The sequence below is a fragment of the Mastigoproctus giganteus genome, chromosome 11 (assembly GCF_048544385.1).
Source record: "Mastigoproctus giganteus isolate SK-2022 chromosome 11, ASM4854438v1, whole genome shotgun sequence".
NCBI classification, from domain to species: domain Eukaryota; kingdom Metazoa; phylum Arthropoda; class Arachnida; order Uropygi; family Thelyphonidae; genus Mastigoproctus; species Mastigoproctus giganteus.
Genome location: NC_143585.1, coordinates 149,654,184 through 149,677,721, shown reverse-complemented (window position 1 = coordinate 149,677,721; position 23,538 = coordinate 149,654,184). Strand labels below are relative to the sequence as shown.

The following is a 23,538-nucleotide window of genomic DNA, read 5'->3' as shown; positions in this document are numbered from 1 at the left end:
TACAACATCTGAAAGCTGTTTTCTTTAATTCTATCAGCAAGTTTCATAGTCCAAGTTTCGGCTACTCCATAGAGTGCAGTTGAGAATGTTAAAGTTGTTGCCAGTTTAGTCTTTGTGTTTTGTGAGATGTTTCTATCTTTCCATATTTTTAGTAGTTTAGTATCCTTCCATATTTTTAGTAGCTAATATCCCTATGGCTAGACTTCGTGAGATGTCTTTTTGGCATCTTCCTTTGCTATTTGATTGTCATCCCTACATACACAAAATGATCCACATCCATTATGTCAGTGCCAGCTGGGGAATTTACCCTTCAGTTTATTCTCATACATCTCATCTTATTTCTGTTAATTCTGAGGCCATGAGTGAAGCTTTCCCATTCTTCCCTGTCAGGTAAAGACTTCAATTCTTGGTCACTTTTATCAATTAAGACTGTGTCGTCTGCATGTTGCTGCTTTGCTTTCTGACTTCATGGCTTTATCTGTGATGTTATCAGTGAGCATGAAGTGTATTAATTCAAAATGCATGGAGAATACGATCAGCATTATTTATTTTTTGTAATGAACGTCTAATCTACAGTGCAAAGGGATGAAATAGAAGATCATATTGCCATAAGGGATGATGACGAGACCATTATAAAAATATTAAAGATTAATGCTTAATGCATCAGATGAATTTTCGTAGATAACACATTTTTCCTCTATACTTTTCTTTATTTAATAATTATTTTAGGAAACTTTTAGTTACTGTTTCAACATTTTTAGGGTTAAATAAGGTTAGGAACCCTGAAAAGTGTAATTCTTACAGAAAAATCAGCCATGAGCACACTCTACGCACACATAATAAAAATTATATGAAATAATAATATCATTCGAACTAATACACTATGACTAAACTGGTCTATGCATCAAAAACTACCAAAAAACAACAAGAGCCACCTAGTTTATCGATAATCAGAAGCCTTATGTAGATTTAGATTAGTTGAATTTTTAGAAGAATTTGGTAAAACATGAAAGTAGGGAAACTCTATTTTATTTATTTTTACTGTTGATGTTACATATACTTTGCTTCCTGTGTTTTTCTACAGTTTTTAATACTAATACTAATATTTTATTTGATTTTTATAATTACATTAAATATTTCCATAGATTGAAAGACTTTTTAATCATGAGCAGTTCTTTATTGAAACAAAATATGATGGAGAACGTATTCAGTTACACTGGGAAAATAATGTATTCCGATATTTCTCTAGAAGGTGAGTCAGCATTTAATTAATTACCATTTAAATATGTTAATATACATTGCATAGCCCCTTTATTAGGTACACCTACCTTTTTCATTAAATGGAGCACTGTCTAAATAACAGCATCACCTGTTAGTAGCATACAGTGTAAAGCAGGTGGATAGATAGATATGTAAAGATGCTGTATGTATACAATTCAGTGAAAGAATGGGCAAAACAAAATGTTAAGTGACTTTGAAACATAGCTGTAATAGTTGATGCTAGATGCCCAGTATTAGTATCTTGGAAACTGCAACCTGCTCAGGTTTCAGTTACGATTGTGCCACAGGTGTGTCTGATTAGTCCATTAACCAAATAACATCCAGCCATTGGTACTTGTTTGGTTGGAAACAGCTTGTTCATTTGAGAGGCCAAAGGTGGTTGACAGAACTTGTACAGGGTAATAGAAAGACTATAATCAGTCAAGTAATAGTGGTAACCAATGAACATTTCAGAATGCATAACTTGTCATATCTTATCATGGATGGTGGTGTCTCAGATAATGATTAAAGCAAGTTACCCTTCTAACAGCAAAAAACAAGAAGGTATGGATATGGTGGGCTTGGGAACACCAACACTGGAAAAATGATTTGACAAATGCCAGTTCCTGCTGATTTGTGCTGTTAGGTTCACTTGAAAATGGTGAACAAACAGTATGAGTCTGTGGATTCATTCTCCCAAATGTCAAAAATTTAGGCTGGTGATTGGTATTGCAGTGGTGGCACCGCAACACCAATCTTTGGTGTTGCGGTGCCACCACTGCAATACCAATGCAATACACAACACCAATCTTTGGTGTTGCGGTGGTGTGTTTAATGATGTAAGCAGTTTTTTGTGGTTTATGTTGGGCACTTTGATAGCAGTGCAACATTTTGATGCCACAGATTATCTGGAAATTATTTATGAAGAGGTGCATCCCTTTCGGAGATGGCTGCAGTGAATCCATCTGTAAATGATTTTTTCTAACAGGATAATGTGTTATGCTGCAAGATCATAATTGTATAGAATTGGTTTTGGGTACATGAGAGTGAATTCAGCCTATTGCAATAGCTCTCCTTACTAACCAGATCTCAATACAATTGAGCACGTGTAGGATTAGGTGGAACAAGCTCTTTGGAGTAGAAGTTTGCACGCACCCATCCAATTTGCAAGAACCATGAGAAGCATATGAATTAATATGGACCAGCATCCCTGTATCACACTGACACCTCAAGTCTATGCAACAATGATCCCATGTTGTTTTGAGGCTAAAGGTGGAATCTGCTTGCTATTATGTAAGTGTGCCTCATAAAGCAACCACCCATATTTAATTGAAAACCATTTAATAGATTTTTGTGATTTCGGTATCTCATATGAAGGTGAAAAACATATATTATATACTTTTCATATGAGGAGGAGAAAAACTATTTTTTTTTGTAATAACTTTCTCTTATATAATATGGAAGCTATTTTATTTTCAAGACTAAATCAAGATAAGTCATAACCAGCAAATATACCTTTAATTTCATAGGTGATTTTTGCACTCATCCAGAATTAAACTCTATCATGATTTTTCAGCACAAATTCTGGTTATTTCTTTTCTTAAAAAAAAAAAAAATAAAATAAAATGAAGTTTTAACCCTTCAGAATGTATGGTTACTGTTTTGTTGCTCTGTATATTTCACAGCCATTTTTACCAAGAAATAGTAATAAATAATAAACATTTATTATCTATTGTTATATTTATTTCTTTTTTAGTATAGCTTAACATTTTTATGGTGGAGAAAATTAAAATTAAGAGCATTGCAAGCACTAAGACAGGACATTGAAGCTGTATTCCTGAACAGAATTCTGATGTTTATCAATGCTTAGCTGATGGGGTATAATTTCAGATACTTGGTTTAATTTTTTCACAATGCACATTTTCTCAATAGTCGATACCAATTGAATCACCAGTAGTTACTTATGCTTGAATCTTCTCCCAGCTTCCTGTTGAGGCTGAATAATTACCATAATCACAGGAAGTGCATGGAATTGTAATAAATGATTTTTTCTAAAAAATATTTAAAAATGGGATGTATTTTGTAATATCATCCCATTTTTAAATGTTTTTTAGAAAAAAACATTTAAAAATGCTGCAAAAATATCTTCAAAAATAACTTGTGCAACTAAAACATTGAAATTTATGATTTCCACTTGTGTCAGTTTCCAGTTGAGCATCTTGCATACTTTATGGCATGCTGGCAGTGGAAAAATGACACAATGCAGCTGAACAAGCTCTTCTTTCAGATATTATTATCAATACTTATTATTATTGCCATTGATATCATTATTTTTGCTACTTATTGGCATTGCCAGTTTTCTTACCTCTTGATGTGGAATATCAGGAAGGGAGCAAGCTTCTAATGCCAATATTAGCAGCAAGTAAGCAGCTGATATTGACAGTAAGCTTATATATAATCAGAATGCTGCTGGAAAATGTCTGCCAGGAGCGAAAGATGATGACATTGTAGGGCAGATATCATCTTTTGAGGGCACAAAAGTTGATATTGTTCTACGCGTTGGAATGAATGACCTTAAGAGTAAGTGATATGCAGATTTACTTAACTAGTACAGGTCAATGCTGAAAGATAGGAGACATGATAGGAGGGAGTATATGATGAGAGCCTTGTCAATCAATTCAGCCCTGGAGAGATTCTGCAAGGCTGATGGTGTAGAATTATTTTCAATGTGGTCTGTGCTTGCTTAGAGGATACACTTAAAAATAGAAAGGGTGCAAGAATATTTGCTGATATTATCGAGGCAGTGTTAGTTGGGTCGGAAAACTGCTAGCTTGGCGGGATTCACAGACTAAAGGATTAACAATAGCCGCTGGCAGAGAAGAAAGTGATTCTTGCACTGCTTCTGTTGTAATGAGCAACAGCCTAGAGAGCAAGTTTTTTTGGATTTCAAGAGCTGCTGGGAATGATCATGGAACAAGTAATTGGAGCTGCGTTAGGGTAACTAAGAGTAAGAATAGGTGCATGTATACTTGCATGTACACCAATGCTAGACGGATAGTAAATAAATTTGTTGAATTTGAAGTGCTGATCAAGGCATCAAAGGCAGATATTGTTGGGATATCAGAGACATGGTGTCACACAGATATATGCAGTGCAGAATTGGAATTTGTGGAGTGCAATATATACAGAAAGGATAGACAGGATACGAAGGGAGGAGTGGTTATGCTGTTACTTAAGAAACACATAAAATCTAAGGAAGGCATCCATTTGACATGTATGGACAGTTCTTTACTTATGTAAACTGTAGAAGGAAGAGAATGAATCAGATTGGTCCACTTAACATAGATGGTTCGACTATTAATCATCCTGCTCAAGTAGCTGATAAACTGAATGAGTATTTTACATCTGCATTCACACATGAGGAGTTATTAAAGGAGGGTAATGCCAGAGGTTTATCAATCCCTAACAGAGAGCTAAGTGATTTTATAATAACTGAGAGCAAAGAGGAGGAGAAATTGTTGAAGTTAAACATAAAAAACACACCCAGGTTGGATGGAATCTATCCATTTATATTGAAGGAGCCAGTGAGGGGAAGTTAGCAAACCCTAATGAGAGCATCCTTAGCTTCAGTTTTGGTCCCCATGGACTGGAGATGTGCAAATGTATCCCCAGTTCACAAACAGGGTTCAAAGGGTGACACAAATAATATAGACTTGTTAGTTTAACTTCTGTTCTGGGGAAAATAATGGAGTCACTGGTTAAACAGGTGATACAGGATTACCTAGACAAGACTGCAGTAATAGTTCAGACACAGCATGGGTTTGTTAAGAGGAAGTCTTGTCTGACTAATTTGATTGGCTATTATGACGCTATTACGCCAAGTATATGATATCAAAAAATAATTTTGATATCATATACTTAGCTGTTGCACATGGAAGACTGCTGTACAAATTGGAGCAGTATGGCATTAAGGGCAAGTTATGCAATGGATAAAGGGATGGTTGAGTGGGAGACATCAGAGAGTGGTAATAAATGGACTCACTCTATGTGGACTGGCGCCTCCGTAGCCAGGTGGGCAGGAGCAGCAGTGCGTAGCACACGCTTCTTTATTAGACTGGAGTTCGAGCCCCTGCCCACCAAATACAGAGGATGCAGAAAGATCAGGGAATGACCACTACATATCCCCGGAGCAATATGGCCTTAGTTGCTAATGCTCCTAAAAACCCAATAACAACAACAACATCTATGTGCACTAATGTTATTAGTGGAGTCCCCGCACGGTTCGGTGCTGGGCCCATTGTTATTTTGTGTATTTATCAATGATATCGATGAAGGCTTAATAACCAAGTTTGCAGATGATACAAAGGTTGGCAGGGTTGTTAATAACACTAAAGAAAGTATACTACTGCCACAGGATCTAGAAAAGTTAGGCAGATGGGCTGAGAAGTGGCAACTGAAATTTAACATTGACAAATGCAAAGTACTGTATATGGATAGCAGTAACCCAAGAGAAACGTACCAACTATGTGGTCCTACACTCAAGGAGGTGGAGAATGAAAAAGACCCGGGGGTAATTGTGCAGTCAGATATGACATTCTCTGACCAGTATAGATTGGCTGCCTGAGCAGGTCATGGAGTTTTGTCAATGATATATAGGAATTTTGCTAGCAGAGACAAGGAAATGATTATCCCTTTGTATAAGGCAGTGGTCAGGCCACACCTTGAGTACTGCATTCAGGTCTGGAGGCTTCATTTTAGGAAGAATGTAGAGTTGCGTGAATGATTACAGAGAAGGGCAACAAAATTGATGAGAGGAATAAAGGGGTGTGCTTACGAAGAAAGGCTTAATTGCTGCAAGTTGCAGCATCTGGAGACGAGGCACCTGCAAGGTGATCTGATTGAGGTTTATAAAGCCATGAATGGTTTGAGCAGGCTCAATGCTGACGGGATACTTCTGCTTTCCGCTTGCTCAGACTAAGAACCTGAGGGGACATGGATTCAAATTAAGGAAAGACAGTTGTAGAATAGATGTGCCGAAGTTTGCCTTTAGCCATCGGGTAGTTGATTGCTGGATCAGACTTCCATCGGTTGTTGTGGAAGTTGATATTTTAAATAAATTCAAGGCTGAACTAGACAAACATATAGTGACCAGATGGGTGAATTGGGAAGGGTTTTTTTTTTTTTTTTTTTTTGACTGATGCTGTATAAGCTTGCTTTCTTGCATCATATGCCTCAAATAATGCTAAAACCAAATCAAAATGCAAAACAAAATAAAAGAATGTTTTGTTCCCATTGCTCTTTACTTACTTGAGCTCTGAAAGGTCAGTACAAAATATTCAGTTGACTGCCATTCCATCCACATTCTCCATCAAATCATTCTCATATCCACTGTAGCATTTCGAACACCTCATGTGCAGAGTCTATTGTAGCTACCAAACTGCCAATTTTGCTTTGATTAAAGCATCTGTTGCTACAGTGTACTATTATGAAGACACTTATTTTACATAGTGGTGGGAAGTAAATAATCGAGCGGCTGGTCATTGGATACTATGTTCAGGGTGGGGTGATTGGCTGATGAATGTTAAATTATCTTAGCCCACTTCTTCTTCCTCTTCATTTCCCTCCCTCCCTCCTTCTTTTCTTTTGTCTGTCAGGCTTGATGCACATAGTGTTGTTTATCCGGTTTAGCTTCTGGAATATAGGAAAAGCTGTTATTGTGGTTGCATCAATCTAAGTAGAAACAGAAATCCCTAAGACTTGAAAGTGCCTAATATGTTCATTTCTTCACTTATTTGCTGTGTCGCATGTATTATATTCTTATTGCTTTTAATTGCTATATGTGTATTTTATTTCTTTCATTTGATTTTATTTATTTTAATATCTTTTATGCTCATTACAGTTTTATTTCTTTTATAGTTATTTTAATGCCTATGTATTTTATTTTTAAATAAATTGTTAACTGTTCAGATTGGTGGTTACAATATTCTTGCCAATTTGAGTATATATGATGCCTGGGGTCTCTTCTGTTGTATTCAATGAGCATATCAGCTTAGCCAATCATGCATGCTGTGTTGATTTGTGTGTTTGACGATGTGCAGTGCTGTGTTGTGTTGTATGACTAGCATCTCGGGGCTCACATCTGGTGAGTATGGGCTTGGCACACCCAGGGTCCTGAGCTGGATATCGTCATTCTTCTCTTTCTTGGTGATTCCCTTCTATTTCTCTCTCTGGATAACTTGGGAAATTTTTTTTTTTTTTTGGCTGGTGCAGCATAAGCCTCACTCTTCCTTGCACCCTACAGCTAATAATAATAATAATAATCTGAGTAACTAATCAGTGGAAATCATCAGGAAGGACCGCTGATATCAATTCTTGCTACATGAGAGGTGATGTGACCCCCATCTGTTGTAAAAATAAAGTTTGATTGTTCATCCCCATAGGATCTTGTAAAGCAAACCTAAAGAAGGGCAATAATAGAAGAAAAGAAGTGGTACAGGAAGAGTTAATCATCAGAAAAAGATGAAAGGCATTAGCTCTGGGGCCAGAGAGCAGAAAACTGGAATATAAGAAATATTACTTATATCACTTACAGGTTATCTTATTTACCTAGTTATGCACTCAGATAAATGAAAGAGGAAAGAGGAAGAAGGCAGAAGAAAAGTTTAAGTGAGGAGAGCAAGGAAGACCCTTCCTCCAAAAAACAAAGGAAGTTCCAGTGTGTGGTTGAGCAATCCATAAGGAAGTTAGTAATCACTCTCTCTCATCTGTCAGGTGAACTATGTGAGAAAACAAAAAGGCCCACATTGTCTGTTGCACATCATTCACTGCTAAAACTTTACACCTGGTTACAACTGGAATACCAACAACTGCCCGGGTGCTAGACTTCCGGAGTTAAATCACTCAACAGTGACTCACTCACTCATGGAATTTAGCAACTCAAGTCTGCAGCACTCAGTTCTTGCACCATCCTGCCCAGCATCTTTGGATGGGGTTTACCAACTGCTTTGAGGTGGGGGGGTTATGTGTAGGTATATGACATACCAACTGGGCAGTACAATACTCAGGGTAGCGGAGAATGAAAAATAAATGGTGGTAATTTTGCAGTTAGATATGAAGTTTTCTGAGCCGTGTAGACAGGCTGACAGAGCAGCTCATGGGGTCTTGTCAATGATATACAGGAATTTTGCTTGTAGGGATAAGACGGTGATTATTCCTTTGTATAAGGCAATGGTCAAGCCACACCTTGAATATTGCATGCAGGTCCTCATTTTAGGAAGGATGTAGAGCTGCTGGAACGAGTACAGAAAAGGTTTTGGCTGATGCTGAATAAGCTTGCTCTCTTGCATCATATGCTTTTACTAATTCTAATGAGATTGATGAGGAGAACAAAGGTTTGCTCTTACCAATAAAGGCTTAAGTTCTGCAAATTGCAGCATCTGGAGACTAGCCACCTGTGAGGTGATCTGATTGAGGTGTATAATGCCTTGAATGGTTTGAGCACGCTAAATGCTGATGGGATTCTTCCTCTTGTTCATATTAACACCTGATAGGGCATAAATTGAAATTGAGGAAAGACAATTGCAGGCGCTTCCATAGCCAGGTGGGCAGGAGCAGCTGTGCGTAGCACACGCTTCTTGATTAGACCGAGGTTTTAGCCCGTGACCACCAAATACGGAGGATGTGGAAAGTTCAGGGAATGACCACCGCATATCCCCGGAGCAATATGGCCTTAGTTGCTAATGCTCCTAAAAACCAAACAACAAACAAACAAACAAGACAATTGCAGTATAGGTGTGTGGAAATTTTCCCTTAGCCATCTGGTGGCTGATTGCTGGAACAAACTTGCATCTGTTGTTGTGGAAGTTGATAGCTTAAATAAATTCAAGGAACTGGACAGATTTTTGTCGTGAATGGATGAGTAAAATGGGAAAGTTTTTTTTTTTTTCTATTTTTTTCCTGGTGCTGTATAAGCTTGCTTTCTTGCATCATATGCCTCTACTAATGCCAATGCTAAACATATACCCACCTATACTTCTAGAGAGAAATGTGAAAGTGAAATCTCATTTAAGTTACATGTATTAAGCTATGAAGTTACGTTTGTAAATTCTAAGTAGTTATAACAGATAATAAATTTAACCATCTATTGCCAACCTACGTTGTTTGAACTCTCATGTTAGCTATTTGTCATACTATATCTATGAGAAATCACAGATTAAAAAAGCTCTATGAATATTAATGTCATACGATACAGTTTATGTGATAAAGTTAAATTATAATAACACATAAGTAAAGTGGCAGACAAAAAAAACTGCATCACTTTTGAATTTTGCAAATAATGTGTTATGCGCTGCATTGTGGGTTGCAGAAATGTTCAAAATGCATTTGTTAGATGGGATATATGTCTCTGTGAATGAAATCCAATAAAAAGACTCCACCTGATGTACCGAATTGCCATAAATATCTTCCCAAAGGATAAAATGCGTAATTAATGGAAATATGAGAAATCATGCAAATGGAAATCATGACAACCAAACACACATTTTATTGCATTTATGTGTACAAACTGAAATGACAAGTTAACATAATAGTATTATGTACTGTAAATCAGCAAAATAAGTCCTCAATATTTTGTTGTTCCTTCTCGAGCTGCAATTACAGTCTTTCAACGATCTAGCATAGAGTTAATCAACTTCTGGATATACAGTTGCCCAATTGGTACCACACCCTTACAATGCTCTCCTGCAGCTGAATCTTACTTGTTGGCTTCTTCTGAGCAATTTTATATGACATTAAGTACCAGCAATTTTCAATAGGGTTCAAATCTGACTGTTGCCTGGTGGTCCAACACTGTAATGCCAGCATTTCTGAGGTATGACTGCACCTTAAGGGAGAAAAACGAGGAAAAACATTGGTATAAGTATGTTTTAAGCTTGAAACATGAAGACAAACTCATCATTAAATCTAAATAGCATAAAACTTACCAATTTTTCTTTGTGGCAAGGTGCTGAGTCCTGTTGAAAAATGCAGTTTTGGATGTCTGTGTAGTGATCCCTAATAACAAGTTTCAGGCACTCCTCCAAGATAGCAGTGCAGGTTTCTGCATTCACTGTTCCATTAATAAACTTAATTTGCCCCACCCCTTTGCTTGTTATGCATCCCCAGACCATCTGACCAGCGTGGAACTTTACAGTCGGCAGTCAGGATGGTATGCCTCTGATTTTTTTCATCTTCTGACATATCGTTTCCCATCTTCTGACATATCGTTTCCCATCCGAGCCATGCAGGTTAAATTTCGATTCGTCAGTATGACAGTGTCCAATTGCTCTTTTGTCTATGAAACGTGCGTTTTATCCCAAGCAAGTCGCTCCTTCCTCATTTGTTGGGTGAACAAAGGCTTCTTCTTGGGCTGATAGGCATGCAGACTACATTCCGAAAGCAGTCTTTGGATAGTTAGTGCACTTGTTTGAACACCAGAGGCCATCTCAAAGTCCAATTTTAGATCAGGAGTATTAGAATGGCAATTACGAAGGCATAGCCATTTCAAATATCGATCTTGGAAAGGCGTAGTCATCCTCTTACGGCCTGATCCAGGTCTTCTCTTCACATCACCGGTTTTATACTTTAATTCCAGCACCCAGGATACTGTTGACTGGTGGCAGCCTATTTTATCAGCGATAGCACATGTAGAAAGCCCTTCCTGGAACAGAGAAACAGCTACACTTTTTTTTCTTGGTGTCAACTGAACATATGGCCACGCTTACACTCCTGCAAAACAGGTTACTAATGCGCATGTATGCCCTTCCAACACCATATTTATGGAAACAGCTGATGCAATACCTTTGCTTTGCGACAAACAAAATGACTAATCAGTATATTATACATTTCACTACAAATGTTCTTTTTTTTGAGATGATGCAGTTTTTTTGTCTGCCACTGAACTTTTTATTGCATGGTTACTGTTTTTACATCTGCAACAGGTCCATTAAAAACAGTGAATGTTGTACTAATGTGAAATAACATATGAAACTATATGACATCAAGACTTTAAGACCAGGTTTTTAAGACCATTGGTTTTTACCAATGTATCCTGGTTGTATTCAGTCAAAAACAGAATGCTATCTTGCACACTGGACTGTTTGGTATCAACTCTGTGTTTAAAGAATACTTCCAAGGATACAAGAAGGGTGGATTAATAGTTACAGGGAGAGGGGGGGGGGGCTGTGAAATGTTTTAATGGGGTCCTCAAGAGTAAAACTGTCGTTTCAAGTAAAATCTGCTATAGATGACAATCTCTGAGTTCATCAGGATTTAACCTATAGACTTCACTGTATACTTTTCATATACTATTTATGCCTATCAGGTTAAATACTGAATATATATTCTTTTTTGATATTTATTGTTTCCTTTTCATTATTTCAGTGGTAAAGATTATACTGAAATTTATGGTGGTTCTCCTGCAGAAGGATCCTTAACCCCTCATATCTCAAACTTGTTTAATAAAGAAATTGTGAATTGTATTTTAGATGGAGAAATGGTCATATATAATAAAGAACTGGATTGCATTGGTAATGTGCATTTTATTACTTCTGTTAGCTGAATTTTCAGACTTATATAAAAATTGTTTACTGTATTTTATATCTAATAATATGTTTCATTTATAAAAAACCATGTTTTTTATTTAAATATCAGAACCTCATCTCATATGTAATCAGACTGCTAAGATTAGTATATATTGTGCGTGAGAAGATAAAATTGTGTAGTGAAGACTTACAGCGACTTGCAAAATATTGATTAATATAAAAGAATACTTAAAAACTGAGCTCAAACTCTACTTGTAAGATAAAAGTTAATGAATTAATACCTCTCTGTACATTAAAAAAGTTTTCTCTTAGTGTTATTTATTCGAGCCAATGGGAGAAGAGGGCAGGGCAATTACATCACTACAAATGCAATTAATTGTTGACAACTGCCTCTATAACATTCACCAACCTCGTGTATGTGCTTCGCTGTCTAACATTTGATGTTCCATTATAACTTTTTTTTTTGTATATTAATGAATATTGTATATTTGTAAATAGTTTAGTATTTTGTAAATATTTGTATAGTTTGTAAATATTTCAATTGAATATTTTAGTCCTGCTGTTTTGGATGCAACAATATTCCTCATGCATTATGGAACCCAAAGCCAAAGACCTTTGGCTAAAATCTATTATTTGGTTACCACTTGTCTTCGCACAGTGTGCATGGTTGTAGAAGAGCGATTGTACAGTCGAGTTCTGTGATTGGGTGACTATTGTGAATGCGTTTGGTTTCTTATTGTTTTGTGTTGTCAAGGAGGGGGAGGTGCTTAGCTTGCGTAGCGTGTTTATAACCCCCATTGGAAAATGACTGGAAAATGAGTTCCCAGTTTTAAAACAGTGGCAAGTGGCATGATAAACATTCCAGGCATGTCAACCTAGGAGGAAAGGGGCGGGGCTAAACAGTGAATGGCACCTGCTTATCCTTTCATGTATTACTAAGGGTGGAATCCCCTTAGTAATACATGAAATATAAGGTTAAGTTTATAAAGACTACCTTCTTCCTGACTTTTAGTTGATGTATGGAATGGTACTCAAGATCAAGATCGGAATTTTTACCAGGCCTTTTCCTAAGTGACCTATGTAAATACAGGTAAATAATTACATAGTGATATTTATTCGACCTTGAAAATGCCACTTTCTACAAATGCACAGGTAAATAATTACATAGGTCATTTCCGGATTAGATATCGATCAGTGCATTTTGACAGATGCACTGATCGATATCTAATTCGGAAAAGATGTCTTTTACGTAGAAAAGATTTGACTTACTCCTTCATACCTCTACATATTACGTAGAAAAGTGTGCATGCAGGGTTGGCGAACAAAGTGAGCAGGAGCGGATTCCCCCTAATAATACATGAAATACAGCAGGCCCCTGCTATAATGTGGTTCGGCCGACTGGGCTAGCCGGTTGGATAAAGTGCTTGCCTGGCAACCCAAAGGTCTCTGGTTCAATTCCTGCCTCGGCTTGGATCAAAGTACTGCAAAAACCTTGGGAGGTGCATTATGGCCACAGAAGCCTATACGCCAACAACTACCAAAAAAATTTAAAAAAATAAAAATAATAAAAATAACGCGGTTCGCTGATCCGCTATAACGCTATTCTTATATTATAACCCGTATCTGACTATAACACTGTCTCAGATCACTATAACGCCCTTTTACAGATCATTTTTGGCATATTTAATGAAATCATTTCATTTGATGGAGTCGATAGCTTGAAAACGAATATCAAAACAGCATTAAAACTTTTCCCACGCCGACTTGAGAAATTTTCCCACGCTCAGTGATATTTTCTCGCACGCTAATTTAATTGCAGTACAGTGACTTGTAACGTAGTTCTGAGATCAACATTTTAAAAAATGATCAAGTATATTGCTTGTAATATTTGCGTTATATGCATTTATCCGAAGTCTAGTCATCACTCAGTACAGTATTAGACATCGTGCGTAACAGACAGTTTACTTGAACATTGTATCATAATAAATGCAACCAACGCAGTTACATTTTCGAAGAGTTAATAATGGCGGATAAGAACGAAAAAGCAACAACGTCTGGATGCAGTACGAAGACTACAAATGTAAGAAAAAGACTGAATTTGAAAATAAAATTAGACGTTTTGAAGTGAATTGATTCTGGTCAAAGACAAGCGGATGTGTGCTATAATTTAGGACTTGCAAGTTTAACTGTAAGAACAATTATAAAAAAAATAAAGAATTAATTTTAGCAGCGGGAAAGATAGCTGTTCCATTGCAAGTAACTAGGGCTAGGCCGGCTATTAGGATTTTATTGAAGATAATATCAAATGTAGAATTCAGTTAAGTTAAATATTATAAAAAAAAGAGAGAGAGAGAGAGATTAGCCAATACGATGATCTGAAGAAAACTCACCTAAAAAAAAAAAAAAATGTGGAACCATTTAAAACTAGTAAGAGCTGTTTGAATAGATTTAAAATCCAGGGAGAAGCCACAAGTGCAGATTAAGGAGCCGAAACTTTCAAAAAAGAACTTGTTAAAATTATTGAAGAGGGATATTGTGTTATACTTCTCAAGTTTTTAACATAGATGAAGCCGGACTTTTGTGGAAACAAATGCCTAAAAGAAGTTTCATATTGAAAGAAGAAAAAAACATACCAGGTTTCAAAGCGGCGAAGGATCGGGGTATTTAAAATTAATACCCCTTTTAGTTTATTTGGAAGAGGGCCAAAGTTCTACCCAAAATTGACACATTTTTCTTGATTAAATTCATCAATTAAATTAAATCAATTTAGATCAATTAAATTCATGATTTTAATTGGAATTTTAAGTTTAATTTTGATACGTAAGTAGTTACCACATAATTATATATCTATGTAATGCAGAATATTTTATATGTACAAATATTTGAATATTAAATATTTTGACTGACATTTGTGCATCTTTTCACTACCGTTTATTATTGATTAGGAAATATCCTATGGCACCGACCACAACTCACAAATACATATGTTACCTTATGGGAATGCGGCGCTCACTTAGCACGGATTCACTCAGTGCTCTGTTTTTCCCAAATGAATTATCAGCGTTAAGTGGGGGTCACCTGTATAAGGTTAAGTTTATAAAGACACTTTACTACATGAAGTATTTAATTAGTTTATTGGAACAATAGGACAATTATTACAGTAGTCCCAGATAGTCCCAACAACTAAATAAATTGGCTGCATTTTGGATTTCTGTATTGAAATCTGTCTTCAGGCCTAATTTTTTGGTTTAGCATAAGCTTTTAACTTGAAACTTTTAACTTGAAGCTTTTAACTTTTAACTTTAACAGAATTTACCAAGAGAACCAAGCTAATCCACTGGAGAAATCTTGTTGTACCGCAATAACCTACAATTTGTAGTAATTCCATTTAATGTTCTTCTCCTTTTGAATTAAGAATAGACATGGAAAGGTAGTTGTGAAGTATAGACATGGAAAGGTTATAAATGAAGTATAATTTTATTTATCAAAGGGCGATGATAGGAGAAGTAAGATACATATGGCATAGTATTTACATCGATGTTTCTTACAAAGGCTAAAGCTATACAAGTGTTGCCCAGAGTAGTAGGCGATGTAGAAATGTACTTCAAGTTGAACTCACGTTGAACTTTTGAATTTTTCTTTCCAATGATATACGTTTCTTACATTTCTGTTCATATTTCCTTTGCAATTTTTTCAACAATATGACAATTTTCTTCAACTCAGCACACTTATCAGCTTATAACTTTACAAATTTTATTTTATCAGTTATTATTGCTAAATAATATTGTAGACCCCATTATTCGCTACAAATTGACCCCAATTTGAACGTCCCATCTCTTCTCAATCCAAAGTTACACAGCCCAAATGCCGTGCGGCATCGCCATTTTCAGTGTTCATGCGCACGTGCTGCCCCCCACTGCTGCACACTCCCACTACCCACCATTTTAGATACGGACATAAACCCTCTATCCAACAAAATTTAAATCATTAGATTATCATTTATAGTTTACAAGATATAAGCGCGACAAATCTTGCCATTGTTTTGGTTGCTAGAGTTTTCGTAGAGACCCCCTATACCGGACCGAATTTAAAGACGTCTTCACATGAAAAAGGAGGAGGATAGGTGTTTTACTCTCAAGACCAGTGATCGTAATTTTCTGCTGGGTAGTTGTAGACACTTTATCTGGTATGTATGTAGAATTTTAGATTTTAGAAAGGCATTCAGAAATGCCCGGGTAATATGGAATGTAGGCAGTTGTGATCGGCTTGTCACTGCCGTGGGGGGGAGAGGCTGGTTGTGTGGCAAGCTCACGAGCCTGTAAGTCGCCTCTGTCCAGGACATAGGTAGGATAGCCACGGCTTGAAAGATCAGCCCTTATTCTCGAAACTTCACTGTGTCTATTGTCCTTAGAGCTGGAATGGGTCCAGGTGTGGGTGGGTAGGGCACGTGTGGTACTAAGTAAATGGCTGGGGGCATGTTCTGATCTGTAATTAGTAAATTGGCCAGCACACGTGGGTTTTCAATAGACTGAAGTTTTTAGATGTGAGCCTTCATGTACCAGAACATCCAGGAAGGGAGAGAGAGAGAGAGAGAGTGTTGTTTGATTCCAATTCTATGATAAACTGGATGAAGGGTGATAAGGAGTTGATATGTTGCAATAGCTGGGTCTCTGAACTTTGGGATAACTGTGAAAATATTGTCTACGTACCGACACCAGAGGGCAATGTGGATGGGTAAGTTTGAGAACATGCGGCTTTCCAGCTCCTCCATTGCATTATTTGTTATGATCGAGCTGACTGGAGCTCCCATTGCTGTGCCATGAATTTGCCGAAATAGGGACTGCACTGCCAGTCAATCACAGGTTGAGGGCAGCACAAATATCCTCTGTGGAGAGCTAGGTTCTGTCGAGTAAGGTGGCATCACTATCTAGAAGTTGTCTTGCACATGTGATGGCCTGCTGCAGTGGAACTGATGTAAACAAGGAGACCACATCAAATTTAGTCCTCAGAAATGGTGAGGTGCAGGAATTCTCCACTGTTGGAAACAGTATGGTTAGTATTTCCTACAAGGGGTTTGTTAACAGACTGGCGATATACTTTGAAAGCTCGTACATTCGTGAGTTGCAGCAAGAGACAGTGGGACTTAGAGGGATGCCTGGTTTGTGTATTTTTGAGAGCTCATAAAATTGGGGAAGCTGACAGCCGTCGCATGGAGTTGCCAGCGTGTGGATTTCGAGATCTTAGATTTAAACCAGCTATAAATCAATTTGTGGACTCCAGATTCTAATCGCTCCAAAACTTTGATAGGAGGGTCTTGTACTGGTTCATAAACATCGGGATCGTGCAGAAGAGAAAGAGAGAGGGCCTTACACAAATATTCAGATCTGTCCATATTTATAATTCATCGTTCTTTGTTAGTGGGCAGGATTACATTGGTGTCATATCTTCTGAGTGAACTAAGAGCTGCATGTTGGCGGCGATTGAAGTTTGAAGTGATGGGGCGGATGTGTTGCAGGATGGTGGCGGTCTTAAAGCTGATGCCATTTTTGGTTTCCTCAGGTGGACAGGTTAGAGATGCCTCTACTCCCATGCTGTACTGCATACTGTGGCAGGCTTTCGATGTAAGATGGCAAATTTCATTCTGAAGGTTAGAAGCTCGATTTGTTCACTACATAAGCATTTACCACTTAAGTTTAAGATGAAACGAGAGTTATCATCTGAGTGGTCTCTGCATGTGTTGTTGCGGTATAGGCATCCAAAGTAAGTTGTTAAATTTATTTTGTTGGCATAAGCGGTATAACTCAGACTCGTGGACAGTCTGTTAACACAGGGTTGAAAGATGTTAGCGAAGGTGTAATAATTGTCTTCTCATTCCAATAAACTAATTAAGTACCTAATGTGGTAAAGACTCCTTACTGAACTTGCTTATTAATTTCCTTTTCAAGTTTGATTACATTAAATATAATATAAAATTATATATCCTAATGGAGGATGGTGTTTGGGCCCAGACTGTTACAGTTCAACATTCTTCCAGAGTTATGATGCACTATATGAACACACACACACACACACACACACAGGTAGTCACAAAAAAAGCTTTTAATTCAAAAATCTTATACATAGTAGTGCCACTTTTGGCCTATTTGACAGCCCTTGCTCTTTCAGGCATACTTTATATATTCAAGTATGGCTGGAATTTGCCTCCATTCCTCCTGCAGAACACCTGCCGGGACCAATTTTGAAGGAGACTGTGTTGTCCACATCCTAATCTAGTACTCTGACTTGTCACAAAGGAAATCATTTGGACTGAAGTCTAGGCTCTAATCCAGCCAGCTAATCTGTTTGACAGCCCGATGCTGTGCTTGTACTGACTGGGCCAGTTTCCCTAGTATTCATAAATAGATACAGTATAATTCATCAAGATTTCCAAGTAGGTAATGGACTTTGGTTTCAAGCCACCAAAAGACCAATTTTGAAAACCAACTGAAAGAGCCCTCTACCATCAGACTGCCTTCATCAAACTTCATGGGTGAGACAGAACACTCTTGGGGAACTGCTCTCTGGACATTTTATGCACTTAACGATATACATTAAAACAAAACATTTTGTAGTAAGATTAATCACTCCGTGATATCTTCTGTTCTAGTGTCCATGAATGTTGGGAATAACACTTCAAACACAATCTTGCATTGGTGATCACAGTATTGGACTTATATGCAGTAATGACAGTATGCTTCTGCAACAGGATCTGGAAACGTTGTGTAGATGGGCTGAGAAGTGGCAGCTGAAGTTTAATATTGACAAATGCAAAGTACTGCATATGGGTAGCAGTAACCCCAGAGACAGGTACCAACTGGGTGGTGTTACACTCAGGTTAGTGGAGAATGAAAGAGACCTGTGGGTAATTGTGCAATCAGATATGAAATTTTTTGAGAAGTGCAGACAGGCTGCCAGAGTAGGACATGGGGTCTTGTTAATGATATACAGGAATTTAGCGAGCAGGGATAAGGAGGTGATTATCCCCTTGTATAAGGCAGTGGTCAGGCCACACGTTGAGTACTGTGTACAGGTCTGGAAGCCTCATTTTAGGAAGGATGTAGAGTTGTTTGAACGAGTACAAAGGGCAACAAGACTGGTGAAGGGAACAAAAGGGTGCTCTTATGAATAAAAGCTTAAGTTCTGCAAATTGCAGCTTCTGGAGATTAGGCACCTGCAAGGTGATCTGATTGAGGTGTATTAGGCCTTGAATGGATTGAGCAAGCTCAATGCTGATGGAATTCTTCCTCTTGCTCTGATTAGAAACCTGAGGGGCATAGATTCAAACTGAGGAAAGACCATTGTAGAATAGATGTGTGGAAGTTAGCCTTTAGCCAGAGTTGATTTCTGGAACAAACTTCCATCTGTTGTGGACGTTGATAGCTTAAATAAATTCAAGGTTGTACTAGACAAACGTTTGGAATGAATGGATCAGTGAAATGGGAAGATTTTTTTTTTTTTTTGCTAATGCTGTATAAGCTTGTTTTCTTGCATCATGTGACTCTACTAATGCTAAAAAATCCTAATGCTAATACCCTGTCATTGAACCCAAGGCTTCATACAGATAGTTGATATCCTTATGCACATATCTCTTGTCTGTTGGATTGCTCCATGATGTTTTCCCCAGACAATATGCACAAGGTATATATTACAAAAAAGTAACTATCGTTAGGAAATATATATTATAAACTCATGGCAATTATATTGAAGAAAGAATAGGTGGAATAGAACCAAAATACAGTCAGTCCTCATATAGCACGATAGTTGTGTTCCTAGAAACCCTTGTGCAATGCAAAATCGTGCAATATAAATAACAGGCCCTATGGGAAAAAATAGAGTTAGCTGCTGACCACCCAAGGTTGAACACACATTTGTAACCAAAACATTGCCAAACACAATAAATAATCCTAATAAAATACATATTTTATTATGACTATTACATAATAAAATATTGCTAATGTTTTTGCTTCTATTGTAAGTAGACTGTTCTTTGTTTGATCTTCTGTCCAAACAGATGACAGCCGTTCCATCTCTTCCAATTCTTTGTCTTGATCTTATGGATTTTGTTACTTTGAGTTGTTCCTGCTATGAAAGTTGTTTTTATTTTCTCTGCATTCTCTCGAATTCTCGGCTTTGCATCATTTAGGCCTGTAGCACGTGCAATTTCACATGTTCTTTCATTTCTCTCAAAGCGTTTCACAATTTCATATTTTTTCTCTATCTACAGAGGCAGACTGGCCATAAGCCTTACCGGGGGAAATCCCGGTGGGATGCAGGCCAGTGTGGTTTTGGCCCATAAATGGCCGCTACAAATTTTCCCGGATAAGAATTTTTGAGCCAGTCCGCCTCTGTCTGTCAATATTGCTTTTCTTTTTCTCTCTGAATCTATAGTGTCTTCACCAGGATGCTTCCTTTTCACACCTTTTAAGTATTTTACTCATTTTTAGGGAATAAAGCACAATTACAAAATGAGGAGGCACGTTTGATACACATAAACAAAGCTGCGCACGTGAATAAACACCGTAAAGACAGAGACACACTATTAACACCTCACTAGCTCACATTTTACTAAAGCACATTTCTGGAGGTCACTACCATAAAACAATAAAAACAATTTCCAGTTGCGTTTCTGCTAGGGGAATCTGTTATAAATGGGTAGTAAACTCGATCTAATTGCATTTGTGATAATACCGATAGCTAGAATTGTGTGGGTTTTTACGTTATTATGATGAAATGTGTTTCCCCTTCACTGATATAAAACACATCAATACATTTTCAGAATCTTCTCTTCATTCTTATTGTGTTGCATTCAGTTGGGGGTGATTCTGCGTTTGACTGCTATATCTTGTAAACCCAAAGTCGAATTGTGCATAAGCGAATTCGTTTTGTGTTATATATGATATTTCCCCAATTTATAAATCGTGTATGATCAAATTCGTGTAGTGTAAACATGTGTTATACAAGGACTGACTGTATGTCTATCTGGTAAAAGTTTTAAGGGCACAAAAGGTGATATTGCTGTACAAAGGTACTAATGATACTGAAGATTTACTTCAGTGATCTCAAACTGGTGCCCCCCCCCCCCCGAAGCAATTTTAAACGGCCCGCAAATACATTTCAATTATGTATTTGTTGTAAATACGCTGCTTATATTCACTCTCATTTTATTAAAAAAATATTCCGGCCCGTCAGTTGCTTTCAGATCGTGCATTCAGCCCGCATGCAATTTGAGTTTGAGACCACTGATTTACTTAACAAGTACAGGGCTCTGTTGAAAAGTTGCATTGTGATTAAATTTGAAAGTGTCTGCAATTCTGGCCAGACACAACAGGCGGGAGTACATGATGATTATTTTGTCGATCATTTTGACCCTGGAGAGACTGGATGTGGCTCGTGGGATAGAATTTTTTTTAGCATGATACTGTTTTCACAGTGATGGAACACACTAAAATAGAGGGCATGTAAGAAATTTGCTGATTCTGTTGAGGTAGTGCTAGACTAATAGACACTTAGAAGTTATAGTACGTCTTAAAGTACTGTTTTATTGGACTAAATTCAAAAAATAGCAAGGGCTTAATTTTTCAGTATTCACCTTGATCGATCTGCATTTGTTATGGTTTGAATGGCAAGAGAGACTAGCTTTAAGGTGATTGGTTTTTAAATTAAGGGGTGGGTAAATAGTAATTATGATGGAAACAGGATTAAAATATGTGCAAGGAAGTAGAAGTGCACGAACTCCGTCCTTGGTTGTCATTAAATTGAGTTAAATTGGGATTCTAAATAGTGGATAAGCCAAAAGTCGTAATGAAGGACTTTCGTTAAAAAACGTCTTCAGTTGGCAAGTTAAATGAAAAGGGAATACGTACTGTATTTAAGAAGAATTTTGTAATCCCGTGATGCACTTGCGGGAATCTCAGATTGGTGAGATTCCAAACCGGAGAAAGATTGAAGGGGAGTTTCGCATTTATAATATTTAGATCGGGGTGGTGACGAAACCATTCTATAATGAGGGCTTTGAATTGTAAAATTTTGTAACTGTTTTTTAATTTTAATATGGTAATAGCTGAGTCAACTAAGGGAGTATGGTTGTTGGAGTGGGCATGTAAAGTAAGTTCAGTGCTAGATTGTCCAGTTCTGAAGCTATTGTAGTGATAGTATGCTCTGGTATTGGATGATTGGGTTGAATCGAATTTGGTTGTGGTACTACCAATGTAACAGGCATTACAATTGTGTTGACATTTTATTAAGTAAATAATATTATTCATTTTGCTTGTTGGATATTTGTGTTTCTTTATATTTATTAAAAAGTGATCCGAGTTTGTTATAAGTGGAAAAAATAAGAGTGATGTCTGTACCTGCAAATATTCGCCGAAATTGTCCTGCAAGATTACTATGATAAGGAAGGACAAGACATGTTTTACTATTTATGATGTGTTTTATGGGGTTATTGATATTATTTTTTGCGATGGAAATGGTATGTTGGATTAATTTTGGAGGGTAATTTCTGGCTATGAATTTTTTTGTGAGATACTGTAACTCATTGGATAGGTCGTCTTGTGAGGTGCTGAATTTAATGGCTTTGTAGATATGGTTATAGAGAACGGATTTTTTTATGTTGAAAGGGTGGTGCGATGTAAAATGTAGGAATTTCCCTGTGTGTGTATGTTTTCTATAGATCTTACTTCCTAGTTTAGTACCTGTTTTATCTCCGGTGAGATTGAGAAAATTAACTTGTTTATTGGTTTCTATTTCGAGTGTGTATTTAAGTCTGTCGTAAATTGAATTGAATTTTGTAAAAAGGTTATCAATTATAGTTTTGTTTCCTATTAAAAGTACATCATCGGCGTATCGGATGTATAACTTTATCTCAGAAGGGTAAGGTTGTAGGACTTTATTTTCAACTGTGACTAAGTAAATATTTTAATCCCGTTTCCATCATAATTACTATTTACCCACCCCTTAATTTAAAAACCAATCACCTTAAAGCTAGTCCCTCTTGCCATTCAAACCATAACAATTGCAGATCGATCAAGGTGAGTACTGAAAAATTAAGCCCTTGCTATTTTTTGAATATAGACTAAAGATTAACAGGAACCACAGACTATGTTGAAAGCAATTCTTGCACCATTGGTAATTATAGTATTTAGTATTGGCATTATGATGCAACGAAGCAAAAAGAAAATGAAAGAAAGAAAATTTTACCCACTTCATTTGCTCATTCCTTCTAATAAGTTTATTAGAAAGAAGAAAAAAAAAAAGTTTACCCATTTCCACATAACCAGATGGAGATTTATTCCAACAGTTACTCTCTAGCTGAGTGTGAATTTCCACACATAATTTCTGCAACCATCCTCTTCCAATTTAAATTTCTGTCCTCTTATAAAGATTCTGTCTGGTTTTAACTTTCCTAACCATTTTAAAGCCTTATGCACTTCAATAAGACACCACCATACAGGTGTTACTATTTACAGAACCCCCATTGTTTTTTGTTAAAAATATCCTTTTGTGCTCTCTAACTAATCTGATTGTTCTTCTTTGCACTCTTTACAATAGACCTATGTCTTTTCTAAAATGAGGTTTACCAACCTGTATGTTGTATTCAGATATGGCCTAACCATTGCTTTATACAATGGGACAACCACTTCTTTGTACCTACTGGCAA

At 37.0% G+C, this 23,538-nt stretch overlaps 1 protein-coding gene across 2 annotated transcripts in view; it reads left to right on the top strand.

The window, feature by feature from the left end:
• Nucleotides 1–23,538, top strand: part of DNAlig4 (DNA ligase 4) — a 462,385-nt gene that overhangs the window by 135,360 nt on the left and 303,487 nt on the right. For both annotated transcript variants that reach the window (XM_090384659.1, XM_090384660.1), the window contains 2 exons: nt 1,146–1,252; nt 11,680–11,825. In XM_090384659.1, the coding sequence (XP_090240785.1) occupies nt 1,146–1,252; nt 11,680–11,825 (253 nt within the window). The remainder of the gene's footprint in view (nt 1–1,145; nt 1,253–11,679; nt 11,826–23,538) is intronic.